The sequence below is a fragment of the Trachurus trachurus genome, assembly GCF_905171665.1.
Source record: "Trachurus trachurus genome assembly, chromosome: 20".
Lineage (NCBI taxonomy): Eukaryota > Metazoa > Chordata > Actinopteri > Carangiformes > Carangidae > Trachurus > Trachurus trachurus.
In genome coordinates this window covers 22,629,759-22,644,512 of record NC_139911.1, presented here as the reverse complement: position 1 = coordinate 22,644,512, position 14,754 = coordinate 22,629,759, and the positions used below count along the sequence as shown (strand labels likewise).

The window sequence follows — 14,754 nt, the reverse complement described above, 5'->3', positions numbered from 1 at the left end:
GTCGGTGCAAGCTGTTTTGCTCAGAGCTACGCTTTGGAGGCTAATCTTGGTTTCCTCATCAAACTCATCAAATACACAATCCAACAACTCCAAAACGCTCTGGTGGACAAGTTGTGACCTGCACATTCACCACGCTATGAGATAATAACACAACGTTACGAGACAGAGTTGTTTTAGAGGTAAATACAGAGACTGCTTGCTTGCCGTTGTTATCTCATAGCGTGGTGAATGTGCAGGTCACAACTGTGTTTTGGTGTTGTTGGATTGTGTTTTTAATGAGTTTGATGAGGGAAACCAAGAAATCCCATGAACCTCTGTAGCCTAGCTCTTAGGTAACGAACCTACTACTATGACTATAGGGATTATGATCCTTGACAGCAAAGCAAAAGAAAATCAGTGTGATCAGAACCAAAGTCAGAACAGAGATTCAGCCCTGAACAACCTCAGAACCAGAAATCAGTGGCTATACAACTCGGTTTTAGTCCAGAATTAGCTCAGAACCTTTCCAGAAATCATGACACAGAACCAGAGAAGAGGAGGTTAACTCCCCCAGAACCAGTCTGTTAGCAGGGTAGGTACAACCTCAGGACCAATATAATATTAGAATAAATCCAGTTAAATAACTCATAAATTAATTTATTGTATAGACTATAATGACTAGATAACTTGATAGATAATTTGTGAATAAGGGGTGGGAGTAAATAAGTTTTACTTCTTCCCACTCCTTTTCGGATATGAAAAAACAAGCAGACAAACAAACAAAAAAAATCAAATTATTTTATTTATTTATTTTTTTACTTTGTTCATAATTGTCTTTGCAAAGTTTTTATTTGTTATGTCTGTCCATTTCTGTATTATGTTTTATTTCTTTTAACATGTCCGAAATAAACTTAAACTAAACTAAAACCAATCACAGTCCTGGATTTCCACAAGTAACTGTGACAGTTGAGGGTCCTGTCACTATGCCTCCAATTGATCATGCGCCCTGGCTACTTGGCCAAGAGGATGTCACTTTGGCCGAATGGTTTGTGTGCATGACTGTTACCCGGGAGTCTGGGGTTGGAAGCCCGCCTGGGCCCTCTTCACCTTGCCACATAAACTTTTGCTCTTCCAGAACCCTGGTTACGCTGGTCGCCAGGAGCTACCAGAGAACCTGAAGATTCAGTTCCGTACAGTGGCCATGATGGTCCCAGACCGAGCAATCATCATGAGGGTCAAACTGGCCAGTGCCGGTTTTCGTGACAACCAGGTTCTCAGCAGGAAGTTCTACACCCTGTACAAACTGTGTGAGGAGCAGCTCTCCAAACAGGTCTGGAAAATGACAGTGGTGATTCTTAATAAAATAATAATCATCAACAGGCACGTGACGGCTTTTATTTCCTTCACTCTTCACTTTTTACATTTACTGACAGATTTACGTTTTCTTAAATTTCCATATCTAAAAGTAAACTAAACCTTTCTTCGCCTTGTTTTCAATTAGATTTTTCCCCGTTTCTCTCAAAATGTAGCAGACTTACACAATCATACTTTTCTATTTACACTGGCTCAGTGATATTAAACACGTTTCTATTTACACCAGGTCCATTACGATTTTGGTCTGAGGAACATTTTGTCGGTTTTGAGGACACTAGGAGCCGTGAAGAGATCCAACCCATCAGAACCAGAGAAGACGGTGGTGATGAGGGTCCTGAGAGACATGAACCTCTCCAAACTGGTGTGTGTGTGTGTGTGTGTTACAGATCAGTTGAAATGGTGCTTTTTTAGTATGATTACATTTTCACAGGAGTTACATGGGCTCTGTTTCTCTCTGTAGGTGGACGAGGATGAGCCTCTGTTCATGAGTCTGGTCAATGATTTGTTTCCTGGCATTGGTAGGTCTCTCTCTCACTGTGTAACACACTAACACACACACATATACTCTACACATATGTACAGTATGTGGCAGTTTCTGATGTGGTGTCACACATGAACATTTCTTGTTTGTGTTTAACCATGGAGTTAGTGTTTTATTGTGTAGCTGTTTGCTTATTTTTGGACCACAAACCATGTTTTGTGATCCATTATCAACGAATGGGGAGACCAGGTTGGCTCCAGGTTCTCTGATTGGTCCACATCAATTCATTTCTTTTGGCGTTTTGTCTCTTTTTGGTAACACATTACAGTAAGGAATATTAATAACACAATTAGAGTAGTTACTGAGGAACTAATGAGTAGTTAGTGAGGAACTGAGGTACACAAAATTAGAGTAGTTAGTCATTTTGATGTCTCACTTTACTTTAGGGTACACAAAAAAAGTTACTAATGATTAAAGGGATAGTTTAATATTTTTGGCCCATTGCCATAATCCCTATAGTCATAGCAGTAGGTTCGTTACCTTTATTTGTCGGTGCAAGCTATTTTTAGAACGGCAGAGCAGAGCCGCAAGCTGCTCGGAGCTACACTATGGAGGCTAATGGGATTTTTTGGTTTTCCTCATCAAACTCATCAAATACACAATCCAACAACTCCACAACGCTCTGGTGGACAAGTTGTGACCTGCACATTCACCACACTGAGATAATGAGATAATAACGGAACGTTACGAGACTGAGTTGTTTTAGAGGTAAATACAGAGACTGCTTGCTTGCCGTTAAATTCATGTAAAACCGCTGATGCGCGTTGCCTTCAGGGACAGTTTTTCAGCAAGCAGTCTCTGCATTTGCCTCGAAGACAACTCTGTCTGGTAACGTTCTGTTATTATCTCATAGCCTACCTCCGTAGTGTTGCTCTGAACAGCTCGCGGCTCTGCTCTGCTCGACAAATAAAGGTAATGAACCTACTGCTATGACTATAGGGATTATGGCAATGGGCCAATTTGCCAAAATGTTGAACTATCCCTTTAAGTTATAGTTAGTTCTTCAGTAATTTCAGTAGGAGTTACTGAAGAACTGACCATTAACTAATAGTTAGTTCCTCAGTAACTACTCATTAGTTTGTTTATTTTTGGATCACAACCATGTTTTGTATATTTGGTTTGTTTTGGACCCCCCAACCCCCATCCACCCTTGCTCCATCCTTCCCTGCAGTCCTGGATAAGGCAGGGTATCCAGACCTGGAGTCGTCCATCTTCAGTCAGGCTCAGCAGGCTGGTCTGATCCCTCACCCCCCCTGGATCCTCAAACTGGTCCAGCTCTACGAGACGCAGAGAGTCCGGCACGGTACGGATCAGTAAAAGACAGAAGCTGGAAGTGTTGTTCTGGGATCAGCCTCGGGTTAGGGAACCAGCAGCATCATTTAAAGTCCACCTCCGTTGCAGGTATGATGACACTGGGACCCAGCGGCGCCGGGAAATCTGCCTGCATCCACACGCTGATGAAGGCCATGTCGGAGTGCGGCTCCCCCCACCGCGAGATGAGGATGAATCCCAAAGCCATCACGGCCTCGCAGATGTTCGGCACGCTGGACGTCACCACCAACGACTGGACCGACGGCGTCTTCTCCACACTGTGGAGGAAGACTCTCAAAGCTAAGAAGGTGCTGCAATGTCTCAATGGGTTGTTCCACAGATTTACAGACTTGATGAATTCATGTTCTGTGTGGATACATGAACATACATTCATCAACATAATGTCTATGTGCGTGTGTGTCAGGGGGAAAACATCTGGATTGTGCTGGATGGTCCGGTGGACGCCATCTGGATCGAGAACCTCAACTCAGTTCTGGATGACAATAAAACTCTGACACTGGCGAACGGAGACCGAATCCCCATGGCCCCCTGCTGCAAGGTGACATCACAACGACTGTCTGTCATGTTGTGGTATATTGATGTGTTGATGAAAAGAAGGGATCACCGCTGACACGTCTTCGCTTGTATTCAAAAAAGGAGTTTATTAACAAGAAGAAGAACAGTGTACAAAAATGCCGAATCCTGGAGCATCTCTGGTCCAAAATGAGATCTCCCTCTACTGGCCCAAAGCTCTTACCTTATATATGTTTCTAACTCCAAACACTCCACCTTCTCCAAACTAAGGAATGCAAATAATCAACAAAGACAACCTTGATCTGGATCATTTACTTTCTGGCATTTAACCTCTTGACCAAATCGATAACTTTTGGGCTACCATAGGTCAACGGAAGAAGATGCCCTTGACCTAAGGTTTCAGCCTTTAGGCTGAACAAAACAATCATCAACTTTCCAACAGACCAAATTGCTTCTAGGCAGGATATGGAACCCATGAAGCAGAGCATCAGTTCACACATTCCTTCAGTTCAGAGAAAGCACACACACAAAGAAGAACATAAGACAATTCAAGATATTGAATAAGTATGATAAGGAAGTTAAGGTGTATAATACACTACATATTTCCCCCCTTCGAGGCTCGTAGAGTCTCGACACATAAAAGACAACATACAGTCAAATGATCATCACATTAAAACTAACAGACACTCTTATATATTGTCCATAATGAAACAAACATTAGCAATAAAACAACTTGTGGAGTGTGAGAGCGAAAACCTGCCAGGCAGCCAATCTTCCTTAAAGTTTCCATCAAACAATCAAGACAGGAAATTCTCTCACAGTCCCTCTGCCTTAGGCAACCACTGTTTAGCACTCCAGACCAATCAAAAAAGAAGAAAATCTTTCAATATAAAATGACTCAAGTAGATACATATGAAGACCTCAGACAAATAAAATCAAACAACATCCAATTTCAGGCCGGTCAACCCATCGGATCCTCCATTGGACCTATCCCTGCCTAACATTACTCTCCCTAAACGTCAAAAAGGAAAAGAAAACATCTGAGGCTCCATTATATCCACATACTAACAAAGACATACAATAGTGAGTACATATGATCATGAAAGACATCACACTTTAATATCAAAAAGCATACCATAAAAACACCAAATTAAGTTACACTGCAGTTCTTCCACAGTTTCAATTCTCAGTGTAGTAAAAATACTTCAGTGTCCATGTTCAGGGCCCTTCAGTTCATTCACATTCTTCATGTTTAGATGTCTGATGTTTCAAACATCAAACGCACATAAACACATTACACTTAAATCCCTATTGTTACAAAATCAATTTTTTAAATTTTATCCACAGATTCCTTTCTATTGTCTGAAAATATTCAGTCAGGAAGTCCCCTCCTGCTTATGACTTCTCTTCACAAAAATGTGGTTAACTTGGCAAGTGACTGAGCATCCACCTAGTTATAACCCAAACAAAACAATCATCAACTTTCCAACAGACCAAATAGCTTCTAGGCAGGATATGGAACCCATGAAGCAGAGAATCAGTTCACACATTCCTTCAGTTCAGAGAAAGCACACACACAAAGAAGGACATAAGACAATTCAAGATATTAAAGTAAGGAAGTTAAGGTGTATAATATACTACAATGTGTCCATGAGTTGAATCCAGGGTTTTGAGGACTTTATAGTCAGTTTAATTTAAGAAAATAATTAATAACGGACTCAAATAGAGTCGATGGAGTGAAAACATGTGCTCGTATCCTGCCTTCAGATCGTCTTTGAGCCTCACAACATTGACAACGCCTCCCCGGCCACGGTGTCCAGGAACGGGATGGTGTTCATGAGCTCCTCGGTGCTCAGCTGGAGCCCCATCCTGCAGGCCTGGCTACAGAAGCTTCCAGATCCACAGGCCAACGCCCTTCAACTCTGCTTCAACAGCTGCTACCAGGTGATGGAAGGAGGATCCTCATGAGAGATTATCATCCAAGCAGTTTATATCATTTATGAACATAGTGGAGGATTTAGTAGCTAAAGAGCAGATATTTCCCTTCGTACTGGTGGAGACCAAACGTAGAGCTAAAAGAGAGAAACACTGGACATGATATCATCAATTTGATGAGTGGTTGGATGTTGAAATAAACAGGTATAAAGGGACAACGAGGAGTTTGTATTTGGTTATAAAAAAAGTCTCATATTAATGTGGATGAATCTACGTTACCCACACTTGTTAATGGCTCCATTTTCGATCAATATATCGTTTTGTCTCTGTCGTTATTTTGTTATTTTAATTAATGGTGGAAATGCTGGGCGAGCCGACCAGCGTTTCCTCACTTTCGGTTTCGCGGACGCTGCCCGGCGAGTCATGAGAATAACGCCGCCGAATCGCCGTTTATGTTCGGAACTACGACGGTATCTGATTGTCTTCGAACCTCTGACTTTAATTCTTGATCAATGAAATCATTTTTGGCAAGACGTCCGTCTTACGCCGGTCCAAGAATTTTACCGTGTGTGCGGAAAACTCTTCGTTATCCCTTTAATATATAAATGTTAGCCGTGTTTACCACATGTTTACACTGAAAACAAGTGGTAAAAAAACATTTTTAATGTTGTGTAAAGCTGGTGAAGAGTTGATGATGCTGTGCTAACTGAACTGGAATTAAAAGAGGAAAAGAAAATTGAAGAAAAGAAAGTAAAAAATAAGAATGATACTACAGCTTATTTAATGCAGAACCTTTTAAAACACAGTCACATGAGCTTTGAAGGAACGTCATTTCAAAAAAATCTAAGAAGGATCAGTGGATATCTTTTTTATGTCAGGACTTGAACTACGGATTATGGGTTGTGCTTCCTGGTGGTTTGAGGCTGTGGAGCTGTGCACCACCTGCATGCTCTGGATGTGGGGGAATGTTTGTCTGTGTTGTTGAATGATCTTGACTCACTTGGTTATCTGTAATTGTGTGGAAATTGAACAAAAACAATTGATCACAAAAATAATATGTTTATGATATTAAGAAGTTTAAGCAAGACTCCTGATTCCTGTTGTTCTGCTCCACCTACAGGACCTGTTGGACTTTATCTTCACTGCTGTGTCTCCTAAGATGCAGGTGCTGGAGTGTATGTACATCAGACAGACCATCGACCTGCTGCAGGTGGGAAACACCAGTGAAACACAACAAAGACCTCAGATACATTTAGTGTTGTTGTAGATGTTGTCGTCTCCTAGAGTTTATATTTCATATTCATGTGTTCAGGGTTTGCTACCGGCAGCAGAGGACAAACAGGATTGCCATGGCGACCTGGGTCGACTGTTTGTGTTTGCAGTCATGTGGTCTCTTGGTGCCCTGCTGGAGCTGGACGACAGAGCCAAGATGGAGGCCTTCCTGAAGGTGTCCTTCTCTTTGTTGTAGTTATGTTGAGGGCTGCCATCGAAATCCAGCATCGATATTGATGCTTCACACTGAATTGAATTTGAATTTGAATTTGAATTTGAATTGAATTTTTGAATTTTGATTGAATTTTTATTTTTGCACAAAGTTAAAAGAATACAACATAAAAAATGGTAGGTAACAATAGGACAGTGCAGGGAGAGGCAAAAAGCCACAAGGGGCTTATTTTTAAGCCTCCACCTTATATTACAGTTTAATGTGAAAAAACACAAAATAACATGAAACACTCACAGGGGATAGAGCCAAGGGTCTTCTGATCCTCTTTCACCACCCTCAGGATAAACTGTACATCTATATGTCGAGTGCTGGTGAAGCTCTGATCTTTTTGGTAACCCTTTAATTTACTAATTACGTGATCATGTCAAGAAATAAGAAATTACAACTAATTGTGTAGTAATGTCAAGAAATAGTCTAGAAATAACAGTCAATTTCATTGTAATGTCATGTTTTTCATAAAGGCAAAAGATTACACATGCTTTTCATGCTTTGATGATTTTTTTGGGAAAGGCCAGAATGTTTTTCAATCATTATTTCTTGGCTATATTTCTCGATATTACTATGAATTTGACTGTTATTTCTAGACATTATGACGCATGAAGCACTGGTATATGTTCATCTTCAATGAGGCCCTTACTGTTTACCAGTAAGGGCCTCATCTCTATTAGAATGGCGCTCTGGATCTTATTCTACTCGCTCTAGTGGTTTATCTCTTAAGGTCCCTTTTGTACATTCAGAGCTTGGTAAATTTGCCTTTTCCTTTGATGCTCCAAACTCGTGGAATATTCTCCAACATACTTTGGGGCTGGAGAATATTCCCTCTCCTGCTGATTTTAAACGTATGGTGTCTGACTTTTGTAAATCATCCTGCAATTGTTATTCAATGTAATTGTATTTATGTTCTGCTGCTGCTTGTAAACTCGTCGTCCCTGTAAATGAGGGAAAACCTCGGTGTCCAACGAGTTCAAATAAAGGTTTAAATATATATATATATATATATATATATATATATATATATATATATATATATTAGCTATTTCTTGACATCATGTAATTAGCAGCCTGTAAATTAAAGGGTTACCGTCTTTTTTGTTTGGCTCTGTTGGGTTTTTGGAACAGCATGGACTTTAGGGTAAAGGTTCCTGTTGTGTTTTTTCTATTTGAAGGGCCACAGCTCGTCTCTGGACCTGCCACCCTCTCAGGACGACCAGACCATCTTTGAGTTCACGGTCACTGAGCAGGGACAATGGGAGCACTGGTCCAACAAGGTCTGTTGACATACTGTACAACCATACCCATCTACATCTAATGTCCCTGACCAGCTGAACTCCTGTAACCACCAGAGTCCGCCAATGCTTTTTCCAATTTCTATTACTTTCCAGGTCCCAGAGTACGTCTACCCCAAAGACCAGGTCCCTGACTACTCGTCCATCCTGGTTCCCAATGTGGACAACGTGAGGACGGACTTCCTGATGCACACCATCCTGAAGCAGAGGAAGGCTGTGCTGCTGATTGGAGAGCAGGGAACTGCCAAGACCGTCATGATCAAAGTGAGACAAGACTAGAGGGGCAACACCGAGGAAGCAACATGCTCTCAAAGGCTGTTTGATTGACACATGTTGTGTTTCTCTCTGCAGGGCCACACCAGTAAGCTGGACCCAGAGCAGCACCTCAGTAAGACGGTCAACTTCTCCTCAGCCACGCTGCCCAGTATGTTCCAGAGAACTATCGAGAGCTACATTGATAAACGAATGGGCGCCACCTACGGGCCGCCAGCCGGGCGCAGGATGACCGTCTTCATAGACGACATCAACATGCCCGTTATCAACGAATGGGGAGACCAGGTCGGCTCCAGGTTCTCTGATTGGTCCACATCAATTCATTTCTTCTGGTGTTTTGTCTCTTTTTGGTAACACTTTACAATAAGTGTCCCTTAATTAACGTTAGTTAGCACATTATTAAGCATTAATATATTAACTAATGTATAATTAATGCTGAGTAATGCATACATAATGATAACTAATTACATTATTATGCTTAATAATTTCTGAACTAACTTTCAGTAGTAAACATTAATTAACTGCTTACTAATAGGCTACATTAATTAATGTGTTTCCTAATACATTTTCCTGAAGTTCCTTAGAACCAGTGCAGTTACTTCCTTTGTCCTAATTACACCTCAATCTCACACACACACACACACCTAACTGAGCTCTGCTCCACACCCCACACTCTATCTCTCCTAGATTACCAATGAGATTGTTCGTCAGCTGATGGAACAGGGGGGGTTTTACAGTTTGGATCGTCCAGGAGAGTTCATCACTGTGGTGGATGTTCAGGTAACTGTCAGGGTTCCTCTCTGAACTCTGTTTTCAGCCCCTCAGATAGATGTCACCAATACTTCATTTTCCTTATGCAGTTTAGGATTTTAGAACAAACCTTGAGGTTCATTTTTGTTGCACAGTTTGCTTTACTCAAAAGTAAATTTTCTAACTCTTATGAGCTCTATGTGAGGATCTATGGCCACATGGAAAAACTTATGCATATATGATTTCACTCCACCTTTATTATATTGCTAATGTGGGAATTAGCATGCTAATCACTGTGTTTCAATAGTTGTTCACATAAAATCTTATAAGTAAATCATACACATGATACTGGAACTGGATGAATGCAAGAACATCTAAGCTCTGCCAAACCCAAACCCTGCTGCATCAGTACTGAGCATTGCTTGTAATGATATTAAACAGCTGGTGGCAGCCATGATCCACCCGGGCGGCGGTCGCAACGACATCCCTCAGCGTCTGAAGAGGCAGTTCTCCACCTTTAACTGCACTCTGCCCTCCAACTCCTCCATCGATAAGGTCTTTGGCACCATGGCTCAGGGATATTTCTGCCCAGAGAGAGGCTTCTCTGATGGGGTCTGTGAACTCGCTGCAGCCCTCGTGCCCACAACCAGACGGGTGTGGCAGGCCGTGAAGGCAAAGGTAAAATATTCTTATATCTTCATTCTGACATCTTAAAAATAGTTTTTATATGATTATTGTTTTTATGAGTGTTCCATGCTGCACATAACTTATTACAATCCAGTAAAAATTTGAAATATAAGATTCAATACGCAGCAGTACGGAAGCCCACTGCCCTACCAAGGCAAAGTGCAGTATCTGTAAAAATGCAAAACTGAGAAAAACAGCTTTTTGTGTTTTTCATTGCATCAAATTATGAATAACTACCAAGTCTATAATTGATTAGATAAAGGTGGACTGAATTAAATGTATTTTGTAGTTTGTCTTTCGTTTTATGGCATATTCAGTGACCAATTTTGACCGTTTTATGGCAGATACTGAACTTTGCCTTGGTTTTGGTGCAGATACTGCTCCTTGGCTTGGTATTAGCTACAGATACGGCACTTTGCCTTGGTTTTACTCCAATGGAATTAGAGTAAATTATAGAATCTAGGGAGTATAGTACTCTTTGCAGATACTGCACTTTGCCTTGGTTTCACAGTGCTTTTTTGGATGGACAGCAAAATAAAAAGCACAATAACTCTGGAAATTTTAGCAGTACCAATATCAAATTCTACCAGATTGAAGAGAATATGCCACACTTTTGATTGGTCAAAAAAAAAAATGCAGATACTGCACTTTGCCTTTGTAGGGCAGCCCAGAGGCAAGTGAAAAAAAATTGTCAAGATTTTTATTCATTTATTTTTTTATTTCTTGCCTGTCGGGACTTCCATACACCCGTTTTTAGTGTGTAAATGTATTCATCAGTGACTGATGATGAATGCATTACATTATATAAGAAAGAAAATATGTTTTATAGCGATTTCTCTTTTTATTCTGGCGGCCAGATCTGTGTATCACAGGGGAACATGTGCAACTTGCTTCTTACTGCTTCTTATTTTGCAAAACTATGTGGACACTTTACAATATCAGTTATTTCCACATGTCGTCCCTGAGGGGCCTCCATTAAAAAGATCTCATCTCCTTGACAGAGAAGTTTAGGTTGTAACATTTTGATGTTGACCAGATGTCCTCTGTCTCCTCAGATGTTACCGTCTCCTGCAAAGTTTCACTACATTTTCAACCTGAGGGACCTCAGCAGAATCTGGCAGGTAGAAAACACAGCAACGGTGTCGTCTTTTCATTTTTAAAGTAGAATGTTTTATTCCATTGGTACATCTGTGTGTGTTGTGTTGTGTACATTATTATTGTTGTGTTACATTGTGATGCGTTGTGTCTCAGGGGATCCTGACAGTGAAGAGTGACGTGTGTCAGAGCTCTGAGCTCCTCTCCGCTCTCTTCCATCACGAGTGCAGCAGAGTGATCGCCGACCGTTTCATTGACGGCAGCGACAGACAGACGTTCAGTCGCATCATGGAGCAGGTGGCTGAGATTTAGTTTATTCAGTGTTTTTATTTCTATTTCCTAATAATAATCTGTCTGTTTTATTCCATTTAAATATTCATGTGAGAAACATCAATTTTATTCATTCTGAACTGATTATTTGGTGAATATATTTATTATACATTAATATATATAAATACTGTATACATGGTGTGAATACATTGTTCATCTATACACTATGAGTATCAGTATCAGTATCAGCATCAGCATGACACCTGCTGCAAATCTCTCTTCATGCAACTGTCACTCAGGTCACAGTGGAGGATCATGGGAAAGCGCTGACTGAGCATGCTCAGTGGGACAGTTTCTTTGTGGACTTCCTGCGTGACGCTCCGGAGGCGACAGGAGACGAACCAGAAGACACAGAGCTGGAAGCTCCAAAGGTCTGACCAAACAGACAAGCTGAATGAATCACATTTTGTTTATGATCATATTATTATGTTGAGATTTAATGTCATCTTACTTTTTTTGTCATTCTGAAGTCCTCCAAATGCAAAAGCTGCCACACTTTTATTAACTTTGATTGAATTGACAGGTCTATGAACCAATCCCATCGCTGGATGCTCTAGCAGAGCGGCTGTCCATCTTCCAGCAGCAGTACAATGAGGCGGCGAGAGGCGGAGCCATGGACCTGGTCTTCTTCAAGGTAAAGATTTTTTTTTTTTTCTGTCTGAGTGATCTACTGTATCGTTAGACCAGTTCAGTTTAATTTAGTAGACCTATTGTATTAGGTCTACCTGTCAGAGAAAAACAGACCTTGGATAGTAAGTAATTGGAGTTACCTAAAAGAATCAATAGAAATAGACACGTAGTTAAAACACAGCAGCAGGTAGTCAGTCAAGTGTAAAGATTCAAGTGTAAAGTGCAGAGGACAGACTTAAAGTATCCAAAAGACTTTTTTTTCTGACTGTGGATCCGTTTCATCCAGTCATTCTGTCCAGCCACTGCCCTGTTTCTATTGGTTAACAACCCTGTGTTTGGTCCAATGGCAGGACGCGATGACCCACCTGATGAGGATCTCCCGGATCCTGCGGACGCCGCAGGGGAACGCCCTGCTGGTTGGAGTGGGGGGATCGGGGAAGCAGAGCCTCACAAGGCTGGCGTCATTCATTGCGGGATACCAAACCTTCCAGATCACACTGACCAGGTCTGACACACACACACACACCTCCCATGTACACTGTTTATTTATTGTATGCAGCAGTAAACATTATTATCTCATTATCGCTAACCATAGATATACGTATCTATATATCTATGATCTCTAACTCAAGATCTTGTCTTTGCTGACCTCCAGTGGTTTGTTTCCTCCTTGCAGCAGTGATGCACATGTGTGCTGCACAACACTGTGACATCACTGCTGTGTGTGGTAACAGGTGTTGACCACCTATAGCAGTATAACACTGATCATCTGTACTCAGTATGATGGTGGGGAATGAAGGGAGGATGAGGCGGGGAACAACATATACAGTATATCCAAGGTCTCCAATGAGACAATGCAGCACATGAAGCCTCCAGACCACCAGGGGGAGCAGTTTATCTTCATATTCTGGGCTTCCTTTACTTTTATTTGGTGCTTTTTGCGTTGCGTTTGTGTGTCAGCCTGCAGTTGTAGTGTAATTAACACATGTTTAAATTGTTAAAAGACTTGAAAAGGTCATCCATACAAACATCTACGCTGGTTGTTGCTTTGTGTGTGTGTGTGTGTCCTGCAGGACCTACAGCAGCACTAACCTGCTGGAGGATCTGAAGACTCTGTATCGTATCGCTGGTCAGCAGGGAAAAGGAGTCACATTCCTCTTCACTGACAACGACATCAAAGATGAAGCCTTCCTGGGTACCTGAGCGTTCATATACAATTTTACCCACAATGCTTTTGTGTTGTAGGAAGATAAATCCAGAAACTTTAAAGGGAAACATACTGCAGCAGCATCCTGACCCCTTAAAGCCCCAGTATGTAACTTATTTGGCTTTTTATTAGCAAAAATCAAATATGTCTTTCATAAATACGTATTTCACTGAAGTGGAATCACAGCCGCATACAAATGAAAGCTTTCTGGTACCTTAGAATGAGTTGTTACAAGTCGTTACAAATATACAAGGCGCACTGAACCTCGGCTGCCATGTTGCATCGCCATTTTTTACGTTGAGTGGCAGCGTGACTGTAGGTAACCACGGAAACTCACTGGAGCTGTCGGCTCGGGGAGAAAGTTTTCCAGGTAGCGCCTGTTAAAACTGTCACCACTGTGTAGTGTGAGGAAGGACGGAGGCACTGGTGTTGCATTCAGGTGCAGTCAGGCAGACGGCCGTCGGCAAACCAACCGGATGTCATTTTACTCCATGAGAGAAAGACGGTAAAACGTGGGTCAGGTAAACAATACCACATCACCATGACAACATATTGTCACGCCTGTATTGTTTTGCCTCGTGCTGGTGGACCACTTGTTTACATAGACGCTTGTTTATCCTGTTACATGCAGCGTCTGTTGTCTGTCTGACGTCTGCCCCATTTCACGTGAATGCAACATCAAGAATACGTTCAGATATGCAACCGCACCACTAGATGGGGGGAATTCCTACATACTGGGGATTTAAGAAAACCAGCAAATGAAACATTTGTGCTCCCTAATCTGACTGAAGCTGACTGCAGGACTGTGACTGAATGTGAAGCTGTGTACACACACAAACATTTTTCTCCTTCATTTAAAAAGCAATTCTGTCCACATTACTTTCATTTTACGCAATATTTCCATACTCACAAGAGTAAAAAAAAAACACCTACAAATACTCAAACAAGCCTTCAGAGCCGAGAGGCGGCGATGGACCAAACCTTTAAACCTCAGACACTGTCTGTCTACCAGAGGTGTATAGTAACGAAGTAGATGTACTTCGTTATACAACTTAAGTAGTTTTTTTGAGGATTTGTACTTTACTGGAGTTCTTTTTTTAATCAGGACTTTTACTTTTAATTCACTACATTTAAAATTAAATAAAATATTACTTTTAATCTGTTACATTTACGTTTGCCACCTTGTTACTCGTTACAAATTAAAATAGACATATAATTACCTGTAGGCTATATGACCAAATAATCGCCTGTGTGCAAATATGCGCATGTGCTCTAAAAGCTGTCGGGGGTCCGACCTCATTCAGTAAAAGCCTGTTCA

The 14,754-nt window shown here is 41.3% G+C and overlaps 1 protein-coding gene across 1 annotated transcript in view; it reads left to right on the top strand.

Moving 5' to 3' along the window:
• Nucleotides 1–14,754, top strand: part of dnah5l (dynein, axonemal, heavy chain 5 like) — a gene marked incomplete at its 5' end in the record, with an annotated part of 91,336 nt that overhangs the window by 38,110 nt on the left and 38,472 nt on the right. The window contains 20 exons of the mRNA XM_083995324.1: nucleotides 1,115–1,309; nucleotides 1,580–1,714; nucleotides 1,814–1,871; nucleotides 3,066–3,197; nucleotides 3,296–3,513; nucleotides 3,630–3,764; nucleotides 5,507–5,683; nucleotides 6,795–6,884; nucleotides 6,987–7,121; nucleotides 8,345–8,446; nucleotides 8,561–8,728; nucleotides 8,816–9,022; nucleotides 9,425–9,517; nucleotides 9,929–10,165; nucleotides 11,230–11,295; nucleotides 11,426–11,566; nucleotides 11,839–11,970; nucleotides 12,123–12,233; nucleotides 12,580–12,734; nucleotides 13,303–13,424. Coding sequence (XP_083851450.1) covers nucleotides 1,115–1,309; nucleotides 1,580–1,714; nucleotides 1,814–1,871; nucleotides 3,066–3,197; nucleotides 3,296–3,513; nucleotides 3,630–3,764; nucleotides 5,507–5,683; nucleotides 6,795–6,884; nucleotides 6,987–7,121; nucleotides 8,345–8,446; nucleotides 8,561–8,728; nucleotides 8,816–9,022; nucleotides 9,425–9,517; nucleotides 9,929–10,165; nucleotides 11,230–11,295; nucleotides 11,426–11,566; nucleotides 11,839–11,970; nucleotides 12,123–12,233; nucleotides 12,580–12,734; nucleotides 13,303–13,424 — 2,809 coding nt within the window. The remainder of the gene's footprint in view (nucleotides 1–1,114; nucleotides 1,310–1,579; nucleotides 1,715–1,813; nucleotides 1,872–3,065; nucleotides 3,198–3,295; nucleotides 3,514–3,629; nucleotides 3,765–5,506; nucleotides 5,684–6,794; nucleotides 6,885–6,986; nucleotides 7,122–8,344; nucleotides 8,447–8,560; nucleotides 8,729–8,815; nucleotides 9,023–9,424; nucleotides 9,518–9,928; nucleotides 10,166–11,229; nucleotides 11,296–11,425; nucleotides 11,567–11,838; nucleotides 11,971–12,122; nucleotides 12,234–12,579; nucleotides 12,735–13,302; nucleotides 13,425–14,754) is intronic.